The sequence below is a fragment of the Pan paniscus genome, chromosome 19, assembly GCF_029289425.2.
Source record: "Pan paniscus chromosome 19, NHGRI_mPanPan1-v2.0_pri, whole genome shotgun sequence".
NCBI lineage: Eukaryota > Metazoa > Chordata > Mammalia > Primates > Hominidae > Pan > Pan paniscus.
In genome coordinates, this window is record NC_073268.2 from 91,676,525 (window position 1) to 91,700,633 (window position 24,109).

Below are 24,109 nucleotides of genomic sequence, written 5' to 3' on the forward strand. Positions count from 1 at the left end.
ATCAGTAAGATGGTGCAGAAAGGCACAGCCCTCACAGACTGAGCGAAGATGGCTGAGGTGATGTCTGAAGTGCATTACAGTACATTCATGCCCCATGGAATGACTGCACAGCCAACGGTGGTCCCCTACGATTCTAACACTGTATTTCTACTGTACTTTTTCTATGCTTATGTGTGCTTAGATATGTGAATACCACTGTGTTACAACTGCATACGGTACTCAGGACAGTAACGTGATGTACAGGTTTGTGGTCTAGGAGCAACAAGCTGTAGCGCATGGCCTGGGTGTGTAGGAGGCTGTGCCGCTTGATTTTTTTTTCCTTCTCTTCCCTGGAATTGCTGTTTGATTTCCCTAAGTATACTCTGTGACCGCACAATGACAAGTTAAATTTCTCAAAACGTATTTGCATTGCTAAGGCAGGCATGGCTGTGTAGTAATATGTCCCATCATCAACCCTTGAGGGTGTCACAGGTGGGGCCTTTAGCCAGGGAGACGCAGCCTCGCCTGGAGTCCTCCTCTCGTCTTCCTCTGTCCCAACCCTGCTGCAGCCCTCCTGGGGTGAGCGGCCTCTGCCCATGCTGGGAGCAGGGAGCAGCCTCTGGCTGGCCCACGAGGCTCTGTCGCGTCTCTGTTCCCTCTGCATGGGGGTGGCTGTCGACCCTTGGGGCAGCTGCAGAGGCCGCAAGAGGGGCCATAGCTCTCTCAGGCTCCTTATAAACAGCCATTCCTGCCACCAGGAACGTGGCACAGGGTAGGGAAGCCCAAGAGGAGATGCTGGAACACAGGCAGGGCTGTCTGGGGTGCCACATCCCAGGGACAAGAATAGCTGGCGTTAACTGCTCTAACTAGAACTCCTCCCAGTGTGAGCACTGCTGCGGCTGCAAGAAGCCCTTTGAGGGGCTGCGACCCCAAGGCGCAGGCTCAAGGATGCAAGGCTGATTGCAACACCCCGGTAAGGAAGCAAGGCCTGGCTGACTTTCTTTTAGCTGAGTGAACGCAGCTCTGAAGCCTGACCTGGGCTGGGACAGGTCACCAGAGGGCGCTCCTGCCCCCACTCTGCTCCAATGAGTAAATGCAACAAATGGTTCATCCCCAGGAGTCCGTGCGCCCGCACAGCGGCCGCCTGTCCAGCCTCTGGGAGGCTCTGGCATCCGAGTGGTGTGACCACATGGCTGGCTTCCTCCCCCTGCCCTCCTCAGGCCCTGACTCACTGGGGTTTTGTGCTCGGACTCAAAGAGCTCCATTGACAGCGGGGCTGGGGTCGGTTTCTCTCCACACAGCCTGGCCTGCTGGGAGGCACAACCAGGCAAATGTCACAGGGCCCGGCCCCTGGACTCTGGAGCCCTGCCCTGACAGCTGGGCCAGGAGTGCGGTCACAGCCCCAGCAGAAGGCCCTCACCTCACAAGGAACATGAGGCGCCTTGCCGGGCGCGCAGGCCACTCCCGGGTCACTCAGGATTCCAAGTTCTCCCCCAAGACGCCTTCAGATGCTGAGCGGCACAAGGGCCTCCCCAGGGACTGGTTGCAAAGCCTCCTGCTCAGCTTGGGAGGGCCACCAGCTCCCCACTGTTTACTGTTGTTCCTGAGAGAGGCCAGAGGGAGGGACCAGCCAGGGAGTGGCCAGAGGGACAGAAGGGGTGGCCTTCCTGAGGGCAGGGTGGGTGCCCCAGACCTGAGAGCGCTGCAGGACTCCCCTCCACAGGCTCAGGTGGAGCCTCCCCAGGGTCCTCCTGGCCAGGGAGGCAGAGAGCCGACTTCTTTCTTCAGCTCCCAACCCAGGCCCAGCCCACGGCGTGGGAGTGGGGGAGAGGGGGAGGAGGAGGAAGGAGGAGGAGAGAGGGAGCTTCTCTTGTCCCTGAGCAGCCCTCTCAGGGCAGAGGTGAGGCACCGGGACATGAAGTTGGAGGACAAGTTCCCAAGCAGGGCTTCCTCGGGCTCCCCCTCGCGACGGTAATTTGACACTTGGATCTCCAGGACGACCAACAACAAAAAAGCCAGGCAGAGACAGCAGCGGGCTGTCAGCAGAGGAGCTGGGCTGAGGCGCCCAGGGGAGCAGCGGCGCCCACGAAGGAAGTACGAGGACAGCACGTGGAGGCTCCGCGCTGGGGCACTGCTGCTCAGCCCCCAACACCTGAGCTCCCAGGTGAGTGGCAATGGCCACAGAAGAAGGGGGGACAGGGAGGGAGCAGCAAGGGTCCCCTGCCCCCAGGGTGAAGGGCCAGTCTACCATAAACACGGAGAGGTCTTGGGGGACATGCTGGGTCGCTTCCCTGCAGCGAAGTCAGCCAGCCTCCTGCACACACCTGCACTCTCCCTGCTGCTGGGACCCTGCACTAGGGGAGGGCTGGGGGCTCTGCTCAGAGCGCCTCCTGCTCCGCCTGCTGTGCAGCAGAGGGGCCCCGAGGGCCTGCTTATTCTGCAAGTTCATTTCAGCTCTTTTATTCAGGGGGCTTAAAAGAGGGATTTGGCTGTCCAGCTTGGGAAAGAATGGCTGCCCGCCTGCTGAGCCTCCCTTTTTCCCAGGATTAGGGCAGAGCCCTGTCGAGGTCAGCGCAGGGTCTGCCCAGCCAGCATGCGGCGCCCCCAGGATGCAGCAGGACTCTGCCCATCTGTGTCCTTTCAGGGGCTTGGCCCACCCACTGCTGGTGTTCTCAGCTCATGGCTCAGCCTGGGTCCTCCTCCCTGGGCCCATCTAGAACCCCATAAACTCCTAGATCTCCCTCTGGTGATGAGCCTTGAACACCAAACCAGGAACCTGGAGGACTGACTTTCAACTCAGGCTCAGGTGGGCAGAAGGTCACAGAAGCGAGGCTGGGAGGGACCACGCTGGCAACCGGGACCTCTGCTGTGCCACCGTGATGCACAGGCTGACATGACACCACCCCTAAGGAAGCAGGACCCGGCTGTTTGGTTCTTTGGGGAACACTGAGAGCAGCCCTCCTGGGCAGGGCCCGTGAGCCGAGGCTGCCTACTCCTCCTGCCTCCCCGTCCTCAAGCCAGCGTTAAAGCCACCACCCCCCATATGTTTTCCTCAAAGCAAACAAGCTGGCATCTAGTGAGAAAGAAAAACAATGACCCAGGGAAATGTGGAAACCAAGGACTAGCCCAAGTGTTCTCAGCTCGGCAGAGGCTGGGGGCTTCGGCTGGGGCTGGTGTCTGGGGAGACAAGCTCCTGCGGTGTTGGGAGGCGCACAGTAGGGAAGAGTCAGGCCAGGTGGGGGTCGGGGCACAGCGGTGAGCCTGGAGACCCCAGTGGCTGTCACTCACAAGACGCCCCAGGCAGGCAGGTGGGGATCCCTGTCCTGCATCCACAGGACACGAGTGGACAGGGTCTCTCCAACACAGTCCCTGAACCAGGACGGAGGGCGAATGAACAGCCAGCTTCTGTAGCTGCAGAAAGAGCGCCTACTGTTTCTAACCCTGTTTCCTGCCCTGGGTGGCTACAGGAGCAGGGCCTGCCAGGGGTTCAAGCACCACTTTCTACTTCCAGTTGGAGCCAGGGCAAAAAGGGGAGTCACCCAAAGGCTCAGTGCCACAAATAGGGGCATCCCTCCCGGCTGCTCAGGCACAGGACCCTGCAAATCTCCCACAAGTGTCAGTTATGCCTCCTTCTAGGTGGACCTCAAACGAGATAATGCCCAACAGGGCAAGGGTGACTAAAACCCACCATGATGAAACAACAGGGCAGAGCAAGCAGCCCTCTGGGGCCCCACGCTGCCAGCACACCTCGCTTATCAGTCTCAAACACGCCGCCTGCTGCCAGCCCTTCCTCGTGAGGCGCCTGGGGTTGGAGTATCAGCTCTGTGAGGAGGAAACAGGGAAGCTTCGGGACCAAGTGGCAGCTGTCTGGCCTGCGGGATGCCTGCCTGTTGCAAGGCTCCGTGTGCCAGGAGATGCCACATAAAGGAATGCTTCCCATCCCTCCGGCTCTGCCAGCCTTCTCTGCCCTGAGTGTTTCCCCTGTGCTGACCGCTACTGCAGCCAGGGCGCACCCTCTGAAGGCTCCAAGCAGGGCTGGCTGGGCAGCCTGGGCAGCAGGAGGGCCTGGTGGCAGCTGGGCTACACTCCCTCTTAAGGCCAGAGGGAGCCACCACTTGCTCTGGCAGCCACTCAGGAACCCCTGAGGACCCTGAGAAACCTCCAACCAAGGCACTACTGAGCGTCGGGTTGGGAGGGACTCTGGTTGCCCTGGTTCGCAGGTGGGCACTACCGAGCGTGGGGTTGGGAGGGACTGGTTGCCCTGGTTCGCAGGTGGGAAGTGTGGTTTTGGAAGGAGTTGGGTGAACCTGAGATAGAAAGACGGGAAAAATATGGGATCACCAGTAGCCCTCCTGGGCTTCCCTGCCTTCCTCCTGCCAAACCTAGGAAGGGAAAGGGGAGGAGAGGTGGCCAGCCTCAGAGCTCCCATGTTCCCCTCGCCACAGCTGGGAACACTAAGGTTCCCTTAGGAGCAGCGGCTGGGGCACATGCCACACAGTCACCTGACGGCTGCTGGTTATATTGGGCACCAAGTGTCAGGCACTCCTTGGCCTGGCTTTAAATAGCCCGCTGGGAAGACCGCCTGGGGACCGGCTGGAATGCACCTCCTCCTCTTTAGAGAAGAGGACCCCTCAGCTCCCCCACCTGCGCCATGAAGGTTCAGTCGCGGGCTTACGCTCCAAATGACAAGATATCAACTGCAAAACAAAGGGGGTCCCGGGGTTCCTCTCCAGCTCTCTGGGGGCAGAACAGCCACGTCCAACGGTCCTACTTCTGCTCACTGTGTGACAGGATACCGTGAGTACCCCTGGGTCAGACCCTGGGGCTGGGTGAGGCTGGCCATGCCTGGCTGGCAAATTCAGCTTCCAGTCAGCCCCCTAGGGAAGCCCTGGGCGCAAAGCTATGACACTGTCCACAGCTGCAGCCTGCTGCTGCTGGGAACTGACACTTTTCCCCGCTGGAGGCCGGGGTCCACCCGGCATGAGTCTGCAGCTCTCCCACTTTGCAGCCCCTGGAGGAGGCTGGCCAGAGCTTCTCAGCAACAAACCCCACTTTTCCTGCACCAGTAAATTTAGCCTCAGTCCAACCTTCTTCCTCCCTGTTCTGGTGAGCACAACCCCAGGTCTCTCGCTCACAAGGAAAAGTGCCCCCCTGCAATCTCTCCCTGGGTCTCTGGGTGTGGCACACAAGCGAAAAAGCTCTCCCTGCCCGCTTCCTCTTTGAAGGAGTGTCTCTGCTGGGCTACATTAGGCCGTGTGGGCACAGTGCCAGTCAGGCTGAAAACGCCAGACCAAGTGTAGACAGAGAGGGAGGGGAGAAAGGCAGCCCAGCTCCTGAACCACGCGCAAACTGTCCCGTAAGGGACACTGTCGGCATTGTCATCCCTCTAAGAATGAGGGAACCTGGAAAGCTGGGGCGTGAGGATGGCACGGAGGTCCCGGAACCAAGAGGGGACCACTGTCCTTGTGCAAGCCTGCTCCACCTGGCCAGAGAGAATGTCCCATTCAGTCTGACCAGAGGGTTCAGTCCTACACTCAGGCTGGCTAGACTCACAAGACCTGTACCTGTGGTGACAAGGACTCCAGGTAGTCTCAAAGAACCTGGTGTGGCCCCGGCCTGGTGGTGATATGCTGATAAAAGCAGCTTCAGATCCACAAATGTGGGCTGGGGCTGGCCGAGCACAGCCAGCTGGCTTCCAGGGGACTCTCAGGCCCTGGCTCCTGTACTGAGCCCACTGCACGGGCAGTACCCTCAGGGGGGCTGCTCCTGGCTATCTTGCTGGTCTAAGCTGGAGACAGGCCTCCATGGAGAGACAGCGTGGGGCACCAGTGGGGGTGCTGGCTGGGGCCCTGTCCTGCTGTGTAACCTCAGAGAAGTTGCTTGCTCTCTCGGGTCTCAGCTTCCCCACGTATAGAAGGAAGGAGGCGGGAGCGGATGATCTATAGCATTCTAGGACCCTACGCCTCTCAGTACATTTGAAAACTGAGATCCTCACCTCCACAGAAACGCACTCACTCCAGGTGAGGTATGAGAAGCTGGGTGGATCTAACTCAGGGAACCCACGGCTTTTGACAAGAACTCATCTAATTTTCCACGGAGCCATCTTCTGCCTGCTACCCTCATCATCACTTAAAAAAACATCTCCCCAGGCCGGGCGCAGTGGCTCACACCTGTAATCCCAACACTTTGGGAGGCCAAGGAGGGCGGATCACCTGATGTCAGGAGTTCGAGACCAGTCTGGCTAACATGGTGAAATCCTGTTTCTACTAAAAATACAAAAATTAGCCGGGCATGGTGGTGCACGCTCGTGATCCCAGCTACTCGGGAGGCTGAGGCAGGAGAATCACTTGAATCTGGGAGGCAGAGGTTGCAGTGAGCTGAGATCATGCCATTGCACTCTAGCTTGGGCAACAAGAGAGAAACTCCATCTCAAAGAAAACCAAAACCAACAACAAAAACATAGCTCCCCACCTCCAGCTTGCCTACCTTCCTTCAGGGCACACACCGCAGACACCCTAGGACAGACACCCAAAAGGTGTTGGGGGTGCTAGTGACGGTGCACGGGGGTGACAGCCCCCAAAGCCAGTGAGACCCGTCCCAGGGGGGCATTCTCGTGTGCCGGGCACCCCCCTATGGCCGTCTACAATGTGCTGCTAGATGGTCAGTCCTCCCAATAGCCTCAAAACACGGGCATCTCATTCCATATCAGAGACATGAAGCAACCTGTTCATGTCACAAAAGGAAGAAGTGGAGGTGGCATTCAAGGAGGAGCAGCTGAAAACACTAGAGCAGGCCCCTGGCAGAGAAGGAAATCCAGAAGGTACATGCCGGCTGCCATCTTGCTCCTGAAGGGCTACGAGGCGGAAGAGGGGGCGAGGTCTAAGTGACCACAAGTGGGACTAACTGGGGGCCAGCAGGGAGTCCGACCTTCTGCAGTGGGTGGGCTGCCTCAGCAGGCGGAGGTTCCTCACCATCCTGGGTGCTCATGCAAAGACCACATGGCCTCAAGGATGGCCGCAGGCCAATTGCAGGGTGGAGGGCTCCATTCGATGACCTTCACGGTGGTTCTAAACCAGCTCTGCCAAGGCAGTGGCACCGGGAGTGACTGGCCTCACTGACGTAGCCATCTCAGCGAGAACCGGCTGAGACCTGGGACAAGGCAACGATAATTACAGCCAAAGGTCTGGCACCAGCCCCTGGCCACCTGTCCCCACCACCACCCCTGGATTAGAGCAACTGCCTTGGTGAACTGGATCAGGCTGGGTTGGGACAAGGTTGTCTCTGGCTCCTCTCTAAAGAGGCACCAGCTCCCTCATGCCCACAGGAGAGGCAGAAGGGGAAAGCGGCTCAAAGATACAACAGCCCGACAGCCTCAGCCTGGAGTGGCACCTTGGGCCTCTTGGGCACCCTGAGACAGGAAGAGGCTCTCCTAGGGCAGGGGTGGGAGTGGAGAGGACTTTCCTGGTCAGGCTAGAGAAACAGATGACGCCAGCAGGGGAGGGGCTGGCTTGAGCAACCTGGGCCTCCTGACCCCCTCCCAACAGACAGGACAGAAACCCTGGCAAAACCTGGAGGGACACGGTACGGCCTCCCCCTCTGGCAGAACAGGCATGAGTGTAGAAACTGGGCTGGTGGGAGAGGTTGGGCGGCCTGGGGGACAGGGGGGCAGTTTTCACCTCTGACTGACCCTGGCCAGAAGCCCCATGAACCTGCTCTCGGGAGAACCTGCTCCTTCTGTCCCCACATTGATGGAAGGCAAGAGTACCAGCTTGGCATCCTATCCCAGTCTCCGCACCCCGAGGGAGCTGTGCCAGTCCCAAGCACCCAGGCAAAACCCAGTAGTGGTACCTCAAGACAAGGGAATGGAACAGCAAAGCCAGAAACCACCACCAGCCGCCGCCTTGGCCGGCAGCCCCCGAAGCAAGCCCTTGGTCTCACTGTCCTCACCGGCTTCCTCCACCCTGAGCTGTGTCAGCTGGGTGGGGACTGAGGGCCACCACTAGGTGGAAGTCACCAGGGGTGCAATGTGTGAGACCTGACAAACTTGTTCTGCGGGCTGCGGATGGGTGCGAGGGTGGAATCTCGGTGCTGCGGCGAGTGTGGGGCCAGCCGTGGAGGCTCCAGGTGTTCTCTCTGCCCCAGCAGAGCCCGGCAGGAGCCCCAACAGGAAGCCGGCGCGGCATGGCTGCCACCGACTTCGTGCAGGAGATGCGCGCCGTGGGCGAGAGGCTGCTGCTCAAGCTGCAGAGACTGCCCCAGGCTGAGCCCGTGGAGATCGTGGCCTTCTCAGTCATCATCCTTTTCACAGGTTAGTTGGGGCACTCAGCACCCCATGGCTCTCCCTGGCATCTGGGAGAGATCACACCATGGTGCCAGCCAGAGGGCTGGCAGAGGTGGCGGGTGTCTGCCGGATCAAGGAGGAAAACCAGTTGTCCCTTGGGGGAAGCCAAGGGACTTCCCTCATCCTCTGATATGCTGCTTGGGTGATGGGCGGTGCTGGGGACTGGGCCCAGCAGTACCCCGGGATCCCAAACGCGGGGATGACGGGAGCCAGGCTTGGGCAGTGAAAGAGAAGACACAACATGGAGGAGGTTGGCCCTGGTGGCTGGCATGGGGACCGTCCGCACCTCTCACCAGCCTCTCGGATCTTTCTGACCTCCACCAGACCTGTGGGGGAAAGACCCTGGCAGGCAGTGGGTTTCTCTGGGAGGAGGGTGGGCATCCTTTCTCTCCCCCAACCTGAGTCCCGTGCTCTCTCCCGGCCCTCCAGCCACTGTTCTGCTGTTGCTGCTGATAGCCTGCAGCTGCTGCTGCACTCACAGCTGCTGCCCTGAGCGGAGAGGCAGGAAGGTCCAGGTGCAGCCGACACCACCATGACGGACGGGCGATGGCTGAGGAGAAGCTGGAGAGGAGATGGCCAATGCCATGACACAGGCCATCAGCCTGGTCCTGCAGCCCTTACCCCTCAAGACCAGGCTCCCCTGGCCCCAGCTCTGGCCCAGCCCAGGCACCTGGACACTGACAACTTGAGCCCTACCAAGGAAACAAGGGCTGGTATAGGTGCAAACCTCTCATCTGCCAGTGGACACTGGGTGCTGGGGAGTCAGCTGTTTCAAAGATTGGGTCAACTGCCTGGGCTTCTTCGCCTACCTGCACTTTTTAACAAAACAAGGAAGTAGGGGTCCCCATACCTTGATGGAGAACAGTCCCCACCTGTGGGCAATTGGCCCTTGGGGCTCTGCTGATACATGCCAAAGAGGAGCAAGGCAATCAGAGGGGCTTTGTGCAATAGCTTCTGCATCCGAGCTCCCGCCAGAGCATGAGCATGTCAGTATTCTAGTCCAGTATTTGCCAGTTTCCAAGTAAAAGCTTTTGTGTTATGTGTTTCTGCGGTGCCGGACTCCCTGAGGTTGGGCTGGGCTCTGTACATTGGGAAGGGGTATGGCTGGTGCCCGTCCTTCCCAGGCCTCTGCTCTCCCTGTGCCCACGAAAGCTGGAAAACCACGCAGAGAAGCATGCCACACAGGCGGTAACACCACGGGACCAGTGGACGGTGCCATGAAATTCCTGTCATGCATTACCTGCTAATGAGCTCTGCCAGGCTGAGGCACTACTCTGCAGAGTGGCAGAGACTGTGTTTGCCCAAAGGCAGGAGCTAAGCTCAGGAACGGCACTTTACTCTGTCAACTGCCTGCACCTTTGGCCTGCACATCCCACACTAGCAGACTCAGACCAGTGGGTCTTCACAAACTGCCAGAGGAAGGCCCTAATGTCGCCTGTAACCTGCCTCCTGACCCTGTGGCCCTCCCCCATTTGTGTGCTGTCTGGGCTCACACCCTCACCCTGTCAGCTGCGTGACTCAACTTCCCTAAGCCGAACTCCCCCTTGGTGAAATGGAGCCAATCCTGGTACTGCTCCCTGGGGTTTGCTGTGAGGATAAACTAAGATGACCTATGTCTAGCACTCAGCTCGGTGCTGGGCATATCCTTAGAGCCCCATCACCATGACCCGTTATTATTTGCCCCTCTAAACATGGGACCAACCAGGGCAACGGGGACCCATTTTAAAGACTGGTCTTGCTGAGAAGCAGCACCTTTCCTTCCTTACCCCCTCCTTTCAGCTGAGTTTTTCTTCCAGAGAACTTTCCAGGTAGAGCTACGAACCCAGGAGTGAGGGGAGGGGAGGCACACGGCTCCAGAAATGCCAATGGGTCCAGACAGAGCATCCCGAGGTGCCTCCCCGGGGCTTCCCCAGAGCCTCGAGAAGTCTGTGTTTTTCACATGCTTCCATCATCTTGGCCTGTGTGGCCCGTGCTCTGGCTACCTGGGAGCAGAGCCCTGTCTACCTGGGAAACATGTCATGGAGAGGGGATCCCAGCCTCTGCCACACCCCCGCCATTTCCAGCTGGCAGTCCAGGCCACACTGGCAATAGCAGGCAGGGAGGGGAAGCTCTCACCCTCTGGTTTCACTTTCTAGTATCCACGGACTTGTCTGACAGGTTTAGGTTAAAGACCCAGAGAGTAAGTGTTTTCATACAAAAGAAAAGAAATTCAAAAATTTGTCCATTCTCAGCCCCCTCCAAAGAATAGGATTCAGAATGATGACGATGATGATGAGGAGGATGAAGATGATGATGAAGATGGCTAAAATTTACTGAGGAATTACACACACTCAGCATTGTCTTCAGCATTTTGGTGCAGATAAACTCAATTACTCATCACAGTACCTCCATGTTGAAGATACCACTATTACCCCCATTTTAGAGATGAGGAAGCTGGGCCTCAGCGATGTTAGGTAACTTGTCTACGTTCAACCAGCTGAAAAGGAGCAGGGCCTGCTTGAGTCCAGCCTATCTGGCTCCAGAGCCTCTGCTTACCACACCCAGGGCTCTGAGACCCAGAACTTGGCCTCCTGGCTGCAGTACAGATAAGGCTCTAATCCATTATCCTCCATCGACCAACCCTACACCCAAAACACCCACACCCCAAACTCTGTCTCAAAATAACCTTCACAGGAGTGGGTGGGACCCAACAGGTAAGAGGTGGGGTGGTGCCCAATGAGGCACCCCTCCCGGAAGAAAAACACAGGGGAGTGGACGGACAGGAAACCCCGCATTTTTCATTCCCAGCACCAATGGCTGGAGGGTCCCTGGAAGCCTTCTGTTTGGGAGATGGCCAACAGGGAAGCAGCCCAATTCCTGGGTGACTTTTCCATAAGCCAGTTTTCATCAGCATAAGAATAGCCCTGCTCCAGGGCGGCTGAGGCTGAGGCCCTTTGTTAGAAAATATTCTGCTTCCCCAGCCCAGCTGCGGAGAGGTGGGAACCACAGACAGCCCTGGGCACAGACAGGCCGAATGGCCACTCTAGGGCAGGCGGTGAACAACTGCTGAGTCCGCACAGGATTCGGTCCCTGCCCTCACAGGACTCACTCCTCCCTGCTCCTTGGCCAACTGGCACACACCAGGCCCGGCTGTCGGGCCAACTCCTTCACAGGCTTCAAACCCACTGAGATTAACAAACCAGACCTGCTCTCCGACAGCAGCCTGGCCCGCTCCTTTAAGAGGCAGCTTCTTGTGCCGGTCTTCCCTGGGGAAGATGGGCATGGAAAGGTGGCAGCAGTTGCCCCACTGTGGGAAAGAATAAACAGAAAGATGCTGCAGACCTGGGCGGCCTGAAGACAGGTGGGGGCCATGGAAGGGGCAGCCATCAGGCTGGTTTCAGGTTTAGAGGACGTCTGACTTGGTCACCACCTCTCTGTTCCCGCCACTGTGCCATCCTGGACCATGCCACCATCAATGCTTACCTGTGGTCACTGCAGCAGCATCCTAAGTGGTCCCCACAATCATCTCGTCAGCCTCTTCATGCCCACCCCAAGCTGTGCCCTCTGCTTCCGCCACAGGGCAGGCTGCTCTCGGCTCCTCAAAAGGGCTGCACTCTACTCTGAAGACCTGCGTGCCACACTGTCTGTACATCATGCCTGATTAAAAGCTACAATAGGGATGGGCGTGGTGACTCCTGCCTGTAATCCCAGCACTTTGGGAGGCTGAGGCAGGCAGATCATTTGAAGTCAGGAGTTCAAGACCAGCCTGACCAACATGATGAAACCTGTCTCTACTAAAAATACAAAAAAATTAGCCGGGTGTGGTGGCGCACGCCTGTAGTCCCAGCTACTCGGGAGGCTGAAGCAGGAGAATTGCTTGAACCCAGGAGGCAGAGGTTGCAGTGAGCTGAGATCACGCCACCGCACTCCAGCCTGAGCGACAGAGTGAGATTCCGTCTCAAGCAAACAAACAAAAAACAACAACAGACCAGCATAGTATATCACATGCATGTAATCCCAGCACTTTGGAAGGCCAAGGATCCTTGAGCTCGGGAGTTTGAGACCAGCCTGGGCAACATGGGGAGACCCTGTCCCTACAAATATAAAAAAAAATTAGCCAGGTATGGTAGCATACACCTGTGGTCCCAGCTACTCCTGTGGAGGTTGAGGCAGGAGGACTGCCTGGGGCATGACAGTGCCACTGCACTCCAGCCTGAGTGACAGAGCAAGACCCTGTCTCAAAAAAAATAAAATAAAAATAAAAAATGACAATAAAGCCACGGATACAAGAATCTCATTAGAAAAACTTGGCAGAGTATATAAAAGTTTCCTCCCAACCGGGCATGGTGGCACACGCCTGTGATCCCAGCTACTCAGGAGGCTGAGGCAGGAGAATCGCTTGAACCCGGGAGACAGAGGTTGCAGTGAGCCAAGATCACACCACTGCACTCCAGCCTGGGCTACAGAGTGAGACTCTGCCTCAAAAAAAAAAAAAAAAAAAAAAAAAATTATCCAATTGGGGCCGGCAGTTAATTGAAAGAGCTGGTCAAAGCAACTTTTGTTAAAGAACACCTAAGTTCTCTACACATCTATTACTTTTTTACATATCTCACATTAAATGGAAACATACACCTATTCCTTGGCCGGCCTTCCTGGCCTTTTCTCTGAGTGTGGGCTTGCCAGCCACAGCTCCTGGATTGTTATTTTCTAGTTTTGGTTTCTTTAAAGCAGAACAAAAACTTAAAGTCATTGGAACTTAAAGGCAAAGGAAGCTGGGTATGAAAACCTTCTGGGTTTTTACCAAATGTCCCTGATGTTTAGTTATCATGTCTGCATCTTTTTCAACAGGAACATTATCTGAGTGATTCCAAAGTCATCCCAAAGTAGTCAATAGGTATTTCTAGAAAGAATTTCTTTCTCCACTCGCTCTGAGGTGCAGCACAGGTGCTTCAGCGCTCAGACTGTGTGCTGCTGGATTCAAACTCCAACTCAGTTACTTACTAGCTGATGACCTTGGCTAAGTTATTTAACCTCTCTGTGCCCGTTCCCCACATGTAAAATTGGGGTTTCAGCTATTATTGTTGCTTCATTGGTTCCCGGGATGTTAAATTCAATTATGTAATTACAAGTACAACTGCCATGAACAGGTTTGGGAACCAACACTTGACTCTTGATAAGCATCTGACTTAACTGACGGAGCTGCACACAAAGGGTGAGCTAGAGACTGGCCCACTGCTGTGAGTGTTCAGCATGCCAAGGGCCTTAGTCAGTAAGTTTCACACAAGGAAACAGAAAACATCAGGTAACCCGGGTCAGTGACGCCCATGATAGTTAAGAACGACTGTTCTAAATCTGCCTCCATCTGTCATCCAACCCTGGCCACACCTGGGGAGAATCACCTGGGGATGTGTAAACAATACGACATCCTGGCAACCCCAGAGACTGATATAAGTGGTACCAGGTGGGGCCTGGGCATTTCTCAAAGCTCCTAGATCTTTACCAGCTGGGATAAGCACCCGAGGGCTAGAAGGGAAGCCCTTGGAGGGCAGGGCCTGCCTCTCTGATCTCACAACTGGACACACAGTGCCTGGCATGGTTCCTGGCCACAGCGGGCCCTCACATCCTAGCTTTTAAAGGAGTATATGGTGGCCACTAGGTTTCAAGCACCAGGGCACAGGCTTGATCCCCTCTTCCCAGCTTCCCTATTGTGCCAGTGGGCAGAAACCAACCACACAATGTTGCTGAGGCCGTGCCCAAGGAGCAGACAAAGGCACCAATGGGAAGCCTCAGGGGGGAGCAACACTTCCCCCAGAAACAGTTCCAGGAGGCACCAGGCGCCGGCCAGGGCTGCAGTTAATCATTCACCCCACAACACAGGAAGTGAGCCCTACGCCAGTCCCAGCCCCAGGGCTTCCTGAGCTCGGGGCAGGTCCGCAGTCCACACATCACCCAGACAGAGGACAGCCCAGCCCAGCCACAGGTGAGGCGGCCTGATGGCCTGGGGCAAAGGCCCTCGGTCCAGTCTCTTCCCCGTCCACCCCAAGTCAGACTTCTCTCAGGAGGGACTCATGAACACGTGCCCTGAGCACCCCCAAAATGACATCACACAAGGGCAGAAAGGAGCTGAAGGGGGAACGTGAAAGGCAGAAAGGGAGCCGTGGTTGCCAGGCAACCAGCCCTAGCCCACCTTTGTTTGTTTGGTGACAGCAACTAAGGTCTGGTCAGGGCCGCTTGGCCACGCTCATGCCTTTTCCTCTCAACAGTTGCTTCTTTGAGTCAGGGTGCAGCTCTGGTCACCTGGCGGCCTCTTCAGCTCAGCCCTCCACAAAGTGTGAGCCTGAAGGACCACCCTGAATTGCCCTTGTAGGACCCAGAACAGCTACCAGCAGAATCAGGTAATGGCTCCCTCCTTCTCCACCTGGGCTGCCCTCACCTGGCTATGGGCTTGCAGTCTGTGATAAGGAGCTCCGCTTCTAGAGGACTCCTAAGTTCTATTCTCAGCTGCTCCAAGGAGGCTACCGAGGCCTCAGCTGGAGTTGGCCCCTCCTCGGCTCCTATACGCTCTCTCAAATGCCTCCCAAATGTTTGGCAGTTGGGGCAGGAAAAACAGGGAGACTCTATCATGATGCTTTTTAGATTCTAGCCAAGTAGGTCTCAGGGATGAGAGAGAGTCCTTGCTCACACTTGCTACTCAGGAAAGAAGGACTGGAGAATCCAGGGGCATCCCCCAGGAAGAATCCAGGGCCCCACTTCTTGCGCCAGTCCTGGCTCCTGTATCTAGAGCGGGGGAAATGCCATTTGCTGCTGGCTGCAGGCATCCAGCACAAAGACTCTAGCCCTTTCATGTCCCCTGGCTGCCGGGCGGGCCGGCTGCTCACAGAGGCTGCTACAGAGGCTGGAGTCGGCGGGCAGAGCATAGCACCTGGGACAGGGCCCGGGAGGGCTGCCTGCACTCAGGTCCTCTGTCCCTCTTTTCCAGATTCTCATGGACCAACTGGTATTCAAAGAGACAATCTGGAATGATGCGTTCTGGCAGAACCCCTGGGACCAGGGGGGCCTGGCAGTGATTATCTTATTCATCACCGCTGTCCTGCTTCTCATCTTATTTGCCATCGTGTTTGGTTTACTCACTTCCACAGAAAACACTCAGTGTGAAGCGGGTGAAGAGGAGTGACCTGACTTCCTGGGGACTGAGATGGCAGCAGGGGAGGCGAGCTGACCTGCCCCCATTCCAGTGGTGGGCCCCTTTGCAGTTCCCTCTGGCTCAGGGGCCAAGCCCTGGTGTCTTCCTTTCCCACCAGGAAAAAGTCTAGTAAAATACTGTATCTGGCTTAGGGTTGGTCAGACTAGTAAGATGGGGAGGCTGGTCTGAGACCAATTCTGGCTCCTTGACCCTATTGTTTTTAGGGTTCCCCGACCAGAACCCTAAAAGCACATGGAGGGGACGGCTCCACTGCCTCAGGTGGAAGGAGCTATGGCTAACAAGGTTCTCTAACAGGCTCACAGGCCCAGCCAGCAATTTCACAAATCCTTGACAGAGAAAGACACAACCAAATGAAATAAAAATTCCTTTTCAAATCTGCTAACTTGTGAGAGCTCATTTTTAATCCAGATAGAGCCACCAGAGCAAGCTTCCCGAACAAAGCCGCACCGGGGCCTGCACGCTGTAGCCTGCCTGTCTCCAGCCATCTCGCCCACCCCATCCCGCCCTGCCCCTGGGTTCTCAGCGTGTCTTTCAATTCTTGAATATGCTGTGTTCTCTCCCACCACAGGGCATTTGCACATGCTATTCTCATTGACTGGGATGCTCTCCCTCACACCACACTTTACTCTATGGCCTAGTTAGTCCTTCCTCATCCTTTGTATCTCTGTTTGAACCTGACTCCCTCAGGTAAATCTTCCCTAACCCTCGAGGATTAGGGTAAGGCCACTTGTTTTATACTCTCGAAACACCATTTACAGGACTTATATGTCTTTGTTGTTGTTGTTTCTTTGTTTTTGAGACGCAGTCTTGCTCTGTCACCCAGGCTAGAGTGCGGTGACGCTATCTGAGCTCACTGCAAACTCCACCTCCCGGGTCACGCCATTCTCCTGCCTCAGCCTCCTGAGTAGCTGGGACTACAGGCTCCCACCACCGTGACCGGCTAATTTTTTTGTATTTTTAGTAGAGATGGGGTTTCACCGTGTTAGCCAGGATGGTCTCCATCTCCTCACCTTGTGATCCACCCGCCTCAGCCTCCAAAGTGCTAGGATTACACGCATGAGCCACGGCGCCCGGCCTTTTTTTTTTTTTTTTTTAGATGGGGTCTCACTCCCATCACCCAGGCTGCAGTGCAGTGGCACCATCTCGGCTCACTGCAGATTCAACTTCTGAGTTCACATGATCCTCCCATCTCAGCCTCCTGAGCAGCTGGGACTACAGGCATGTGCCACCATGCCTGGCTAATTGTGGTTTTTGGTTTTTTTGTATTTTTAGTAGAGACAGGGTCTTGCCATGTTGCCCAGGCTGGTCTTGAACTCCCAGGCTCAAGCGATCCTCCCACTTCAGCCTCCCAAAGTGCTGGTATAACAGGTATGAGCCACCATGGCCGGCTCTGGGACGGGGCTGTTTCTGCCCACTAGTGTATCCCCCATGTCCAGTGTGCCTGGCACAGAGCTGGCATCAGTCAATATTTATCAGCTGAATAAATGAATGAATGAGTAAACACACAGAGAAACAAGAAGATGCCAGGCTGTTGGGCACCCCCAGCCCCAAGATCCCAGGAAACAACAGGGCCCAATTCAATCCAGGTCTAAACACAAGGCTGCTCTTCCATCTCAAGATGCCGAGGCCTCAAGCTGGAGGTTGCTTCAAACCTAATAACTGTTCCCTGTGACACTAAAAGACACTCATTGTTATGAATAATCAAACCCTGCTTTTTCAAGGCTGCAGCCCAGAGAAAGTAGCTACAGATAGAGAAGAGAGGAAAACCGCTGGCTGCCACAGCCCCGCCTCATTAGTTAACTGACCTGAGTATCTTTTCTGCTGGTCCCACTCCCATGTGCCTCAGACCCCACAACAAACTGACAAGAAACCTACAGCTTCCTTTGCAGAAATGCACCCACTTCTGCTGAGCCCACCCCACTAGCTCTGTCCCTCACTGCCAGGTGCCCACCCCAAGGGATCGCTGGTGGGAGGCTGCTTCGACCTCAGCCTCCAATGAGAACTATTCTTAGGAAGCAAATATCTGGTGGAGAAGGGGCTTTTTCTTTGTGCTACACGCCAGTTATGCAATAAAGAAACATTCACTTATTCAAAGAACAGTAGCCAATACAGACATACCAGCAGCGTTTATTCCAGCCTGCTGCCTGGATTTCAGAATCATCACATGTAGCAAAGGAGACAGGCACGAGGCTGCTCAAGAGGCAGCGCAACACCGTCACCTGTACTCCTTGAGTCCACAGATGCCTGGACCCCAGCCCCTGGCAACCAGGCCACTGATGCACTAAGAAGTCCCAGCTCCCCGGAAGGTGACAGGAGAAATGAAGGCAGAGGCCCTTGGGAGGACCTGTTCCCTTGCCTGGCAGGCTGAGCAGACCCTGGGGACAGGCAGAGTTAACCCTCCAGAGAGCATTCCAGAGCCTCAGACAGCCCCAGAGCTTTTTTCAGCAAAGAGGACTCACAATGAACAGGAACACTTGGCCCTTTCATTCCTCACCAGAAATAAGAGCTCTGCTCAAGAAGCCTAAGAAGGCCAAATTTAGCAACTCCCATATTAATTGTGCTTGAAAAGGGCTCTGGTCGCAAAGGCTGCAGGCAAGGGTGGTCCTGGCACTGCAGCCGACCACTTTTGCTGGGCGTGGTCTTGCCACAGAGGCCAAATTAGAGACGGCAGTTTGGAGAAGAAAATAGCTTCAGTCCAGAAGCCACCGACTCACTGGTCAACAGGAGGAGGTGGAAATAAAAACACACAGCCCAAAGAGTCTCTCTGATTTCCTCGCTTTTTTCTTGCAAAAACCAAGATGGCCCAGGTGTACGCAAATGAGCACGCCACTGAAAATCAGGAGACGGGTGTTTAGTGGCCTCAGTCTACCATGAGCTTCGTGACTGTGACCTCTCTGGACCTCAATTTATTCACCTCTAAGTCTGAAGCAATCACGTCAGCGTCATCCGACAGGATCATTCCATGAGATGAGATGAATCCAAGAGCTTTTTAGACCAAAATGTAAAAACTCCTTCTGGGTGTCTCTCATGCAGGCACTCACAGCTCCGCATGCCTGGACACAACCTGACTACACCAAGCAGCCCTCAGACTCTTTCCGTGGCCCCTGCCCCATCGCCTGCAGATGCAGGTAAAACAGATGCGTGAGTTCAAAGCACATGACTCCCCGAGGTAAGCGGGGCCACAGGTTTCTGTGTGGGTCCTGGATAAGGGTGAGGACTACTCAAGTGATGCCAGAAGTCCCAGCTCGGTGGCACATGATGACCACAAAGCCGACGGCTCAGAGCTGGTCACATCCCTTGGAACTGAGTGGCTTGTGGGGCCAGCCATCCCAGAAGAGGGTGGAGTGGAGGGAAGGACACCACTCAGAATACTGAGCAAATCCCCACACTGCGAGAGATCCCGGGGCCTCCAATAGAGAAGAGCAAGGTCCTGACTTCCACGCTGCCCAACACAATGGCCTTTGCAGGCAGGTATCCCTTGGTAGCCTACGGGCTGTCTTATGTCAGCTGCTTAACTAGGGCGTGCCGGGGAAGTAAATGATCTCACTGACACTTTGCTCCACATATAAAATAAGTCACTTACCCCAGTTCTTCACAGAAGGTCACCAGGGCATCAAAGGCCATGATAGTGGCTTTATCAGATGCTTTGTTTCCTCTCTTTACCTGGGGACAAAAAATGACCACTTAGCAAGTCTTATAGAATTGGACTACCTTAGAGCCACAAAAAGTAATGAGGAGGCCGAGTGCGGTGGCTCACGGCTGTAATCCCAGCACTTTGGGAGGCTGAGGCAAGAGGATCATTTGAGGTCAGGAGTTCGAGACCAGCCTGACCTACATGGTGAAACCCTGTCTCTACTAAAAATACAAAAAAATTAGCCAGGTGTGGCAGCGCATGCCTGTAGTCCCAGCTACTTGGGAGACTGAGGCAGAAGAATCACTTGAACCCAGGAGGTGGAGGTTTCAGCGAGTTGAGATCATGCCACTGCACTCCGTCTCAAAAACAAAAAAAAGTAACAAGGGAGAAAAATATTAAATGACAGTAATAAAGCCATTTACAAAAGTGTCCCCAAACCTGACTATGTATCATAACCCCCAGACTACTGAACTGAATTTTCTGGGATGAGCTTTTGAGAGTTTCCGAAAAGCTTCTCAGGAGGTTCTCATGCAAAGGGCCCACAGACTGGCGTTTAGGAAGCGCTATATAATAGCACCTATTTTAATAATAGTAAATACACGCACAAATGTTGTGAACTTAACAAATATGAACACATATACTTCTGTGTATATTGGAGGGAGATATATTAAAAGGTTAAGTGACTCTTCTTGATAAGCTTAAAACATGAATTTAAAATACAATTTAAAACCTGTAATCCCAGCACTTTGGGAGACTGAGGTGGGCGGATCACCTGGGGTCAAGAGTTCGAGACCGGCCTTGCCAACATGGTGAAACTCCATCTCTACTAAAAATACAAAAATTAGCCAGGCATGGTGGTGCATGTCTGTGATCCCAGGTACTCAGGAGGCTGAGGCAGGAGAATCACTTGAACCCGGGAGGCAGAGGCTGCAGTGAGCTGAGATCGTGGCACTGCACTCCAGCCTGGGCAACAGAGCAAGACTCCATCTCAAATAAAATAATAAAATAAAATAAAATAATGCTTGACCTGCCGACTCAGAAACCCATGTGGGGTGGGGGTGGGCAGCTGCCAGCTACACCAGGAGAGCAAGATTCCCAAGCCCTTCAGTTGGCACCCAAGGGGCCAGTGTGCACCGCTTGGATCACACAACCAGAAAACAGGAGGACCCCAAAGGTTTCCTGAGTCTCTACTTACCAGGGAGGCTGTGTGCGGCCCTGCCAGCTCATGCCTGAGCACAGCATCCCAGATGGGGCAGAGCAGGGTACGGCTGGGCAGGGGAGGTGGGCTCTGGAAGGTGCTAATGGTAGCAGACAGGGTGTTGCCTCCTGCCTGCAGGTAGGGAGCACCCTGAATGAGTGGGCTGAGCTGGGCTGGTCACCAGGCCTGGACCCACAGCTCCTTTGGCTATGGACTAATATCAGAGGAGTGGCTTATGGGAAGTGGATAGCAGGAAGCGCTGAGGCCTGGCTCCTGAGCGCAGGGTAAAGCTGGGGGAAGGAGATGGTACTGTGAAGGCAGATAAAGGGGCAAGAGCCTCAGGTTTCTGTCCCCCACCCCACTTCCCTGGGGCTTTCCAAACCAAAGCCTGCAACTAACTTAAAAGGAAGAAAAAGCACTTAAGTTACCAACAACTACCAAACTCCCCCAAAGCCCCTCTCACAAAATCCAAACTGTTTTCTCATCTCCACTCCTGCCTCCCCCACACAATATAGTTTCCTGTTTTCTTTTTAAAATGTTGCCTGCCACCTCTCCACCTGGGAAACCCAAGGCATGACTGCCGGTTGCTGGTGACAGGCACACAGCAGGCAGAGCCCCATCTTTGGTGGTGGGGCGGAGGGAGGTGGGGGCACCAGTCCCTGCCACATCCTCAATCCGCAGACACTCATCAGCCAGCCTTCCCTTTGGCTCCCACTAGAGGGGAGTAGGGCAATAGCAGGTGGTCCCCACAGCTGAGCAACAACAGCTCCAGGCCTTCCCACCAGGAAGACCTCTGCACCCTTATCCAATTCAAAGTAGAGGCTCACCTTGGGCCAGGAACCACTATTAGGTAAGGAATGGGCACTATACATTTCAAATGTGGACACCTGGTCAGGGCAGTGGAACTCTAAAGATGGCAGCCAACTTCCTTCCTTGCCCATTCCTGGAGGTAATTTCCCTCTTAGTGACCGAAGCTCTGGTGCAGCTCTGCTCAGAGACCGTTACTGGCTTCACTCTGTTATAAGCCTGTCTATGGACTTGTGGCTGAATCAACTAGCAGAATACTGAGCATTTGTGAATGATGTGATTATTCATCAGCGGCCTTTTTTGTGTACATGTCTATTTGCCAACATATCCTTTTAAAATACTGTGAATTATTTAATACAGAAAAGGAAAAAAAGAGCCCGGGCATGGTGGCTCATGCCTGTAATCCCAGAACTTTGGGAGGCTGAGGTAGGTGGATCACTTGAGGTCAGGAGTTCGAGACCAGCCTTGCCAATGTGGTGAAACCTGTCTCTACTAAAAATACAAAAATTAGCCAGGCGTGGTGGTGGGCGCCTGTAATCCCAGTTACTTGGGGGGCTGAGGCATGAAAATTGCTTGAACCTGGGAGGTGGAGAATGCAGTGAGCTGAGATTGCGCCACTGCACTCCAGCCTGGATGACAAAGACTGTCTGAAAAACAAAACAAAACAAAACAAAAAAAAAACCCCAAAAAAACAAAAACCAGACACTGATATCTGAGACATCATCTATTGAGTTTCTGCTTTGGGCAGGTAACTCATCCCCACCAATACACACAAATACACACAGATTCTGTACCCCCAACTTCCCAATATGTTTACAACACAATTTCTTATTAAATCCATATTTTCCTTATTATGACTATGTCAACAGAGTTCACAGCTAAACCGAAGTGATTGCATTTTTATATTTCCCGTGATCACATTTCCTTTCTTGTGTAACTGTGTTTCCCCTGAAATAGCTTTGTTTTTCTCCATTTACTTAGATTTCAGTATGTTATTAATTCACCCCTAACTGTCCTAACATAATGAACAATTCATTTCGATAGGAGCCAGAGATGCCAGCTTCCACTTTGATGTTTAGAACCTTCCTTCCTGGAGTCTTCTGCCCCCTAGTGCAATCTGGACCAGTTTTCCCTAGGCCTGGGACACAGCTGTCTTTCCGGACTACTCTCCAATATTGTCCTGTGCCAAGACTTACTCCTGGGTAAGTTTCCATCTTTGCTTTCTAGGTTTACTGCCTCTCTACAATGGAGAACATCCTTTAATAGCTTCTGAGACATGACATACCAGGGGAAAGTTTTGGAAACCTTTGTTATCTGAAGATGTCTTTTTTTTTCCTTCAAGTTTCCACATACAGCATTGAATTTTTATTTGTTTATTTATTTATTTTTTTGGAGACAGAGTCTTGCTCTGTCACCCAGTCTGGAGTGCAGTGGCATGATCATAACTCACTGCAGCCTTGAATTCCTAGGCTCAAGCAATCCTCCCAGCTCAGCATCCTGAGTAGCTAGAACTACAGGCGCACATCACCATGCTCAGCTAATTTTTTTTATTATTAGTTTTTGAAACAGGGTCTCACTCTGTTACCCAGGTTGGAGTGCAATGGTATGATCTCAGCTCACTGCAGCCTTGACCTCCTGGACTCAAGTGATCCTCCCACCTCAGCCTCTTGCGTAGCTGGAACTACAGGTGCATACCACCACACCCAGCTAATTTTTAAATATTTTGTAGAGATAAAGTCTTGTTACATTGCCCAAACTACTCAAACTCCTGGCCTCAAGAGATCCTCCCATGTCATTCTCCCGAAGTGTTGGGATTACAAGCATGAGCCACCTCACCCAGCCTAACATTTTTAAACATGTCATTTGATAAATTTTTCTGGGAACTTTCTTTTCATATTATTTGCTTTTCATATCCTTTGTTCAAGCGATTTTCCTACTTCAGCCTCCCGAGTAACTGGGATTACAGGAGCCCGCCACCACGCGCGGCTAATTTTTGTATTTTTAGTAGAGACGGGGTTTCACCATGTTGGCCGGCTGGTCTCGAACTACTGGCCTCAAGTGATCCGCTCACCTTGGCCTCCCAAAGTGCTGGGATTACAAGCATGAGCCCCTGCGCCCGGCATTTTTTTTTTTTTTTTTTTTTTGAGACAGAGTCTCGCTCTATCACCCAGGCTGGAGTGCAGTGGTGCAATCTGGGCTCACTACAAGCTCCGCCTTCCGGGTTCATGCCATTCTCCTGCCTCAGCCTCCCGAGTAGCTGGGACTACAGGCGCCCGCCATGACGCCCAGCTAATATTTTTGTATTTTTAGTAGAGATGAGGTTTCACCATGTTAGCCAGGATGGTCTTGATCTCCTGACCTCGTGATCCGCCCACCTCGTCCTCCCAAAGTGCTGGGATTACAGGCGTGAGCCACCGCACCTGGCCTTTTTAAATTTTATTTTTATTTTGAGACAGGGTCTCACTTTGTCGCCCAGGCTGGAGTGCGGAGGCATGATCTCAGCTTCCCGCAACCTCAACCTGCTAGGTTCAAGTGATTCTCCCACCTCAGCCTCCCCAGTAGCTGGGACTACAGGTGTGCGCCACCATGCTTGGCTAATTTTTGTATTTTTTTTGTTAGAGACGGGCTTCACTATGTTGGGCCGGATGGTCCTGAACTCCTAACCTCAGGTGATCTGCCTGCCTTGGCCTCCCAAAGTGCTGGGATTACAGGCAAGAGCCACTGCTCCTGGCCCCAGAGTTTGTTTTCTCTTGATGAGATTTTAGTTTTCTTCATCTAAATCAGTGGTTGTCAACCCTGGCCATATATTCAAAGCAACTGGGGAGCTTTTTTTGGTTTATTTTGAGACCGAGTTTCACTCTTGTTGCCCAGGCTGGAATGCAATGGCGCGATCTCGGCTCACCACAACCTCCACCTCGTGGGTTCAAGTCATTCTCCTGCTTCAGCCTCTTCCGAGTAGCTGGGATT

At 54.1% G+C, this 24,109-nt stretch overlaps 3 protein-coding genes across 8 annotated transcripts in view; 2 read left to right on the top strand and 1 right to left on the bottom strand.

Moving 5' to 3' along the window:
* RECQL5 (RecQ like helicase 5) overlaps positions 1–24,109 on the bottom strand; it is a 40,343-nt gene that overhangs the window by 5,193 nt on the left and 11,041 nt on the right. For 5 of the 6 annotated variants that reach the window (XM_003813279.6, XM_008965843.4, XM_024926267.4 and 2 more), the window contains one exon: positions 19,087–19,166. In XM_003813279.6, coding sequence (XP_003813327.3) covers positions 19,087–19,166 — 80 coding nt within the window. Of the gene's footprint in view, positions 1–18,422; positions 18,620–19,086; positions 19,167–24,109 lie in introns of those variants that run through there. The other variant, XM_024926268.4, reaches the window with a different exon arrangement.
* SMIM5 (small integral membrane protein 5) lies at positions 1,757–9,365 on the top strand. Its single transcript, XM_063599406.1, has 4 exons — positions 1,757–1,879; positions 1,975–2,143; positions 8,125–8,287; positions 8,750–9,365. The coding sequence occupies exons 3-4, from the start codon at positions 8,161–8,163 to the stop codon at positions 8,854–8,856; spliced, it is 234 nt and encodes a 77-aa protein (XP_063455476.1). The 5' UTR covers positions 1,757–1,879; positions 1,975–2,143; positions 8,125–8,160; the 3' UTR covers positions 8,857–9,365.
* On the top strand, positions 14,142–15,875 carry SMIM6 (small integral membrane protein 6). The gene is made up of 3 exons (XM_063599407.1): positions 14,142–14,279; positions 14,563–14,694; positions 15,279–15,875. The coding sequence occupies exon 3, from the start codon at positions 15,285–15,287 to the stop codon at positions 15,471–15,473; it is 189 nt and encodes a 62-aa protein (XP_063455477.1). The 5' UTR covers positions 14,142–14,279; positions 14,563–14,694; positions 15,279–15,284; the 3' UTR covers positions 15,474–15,875.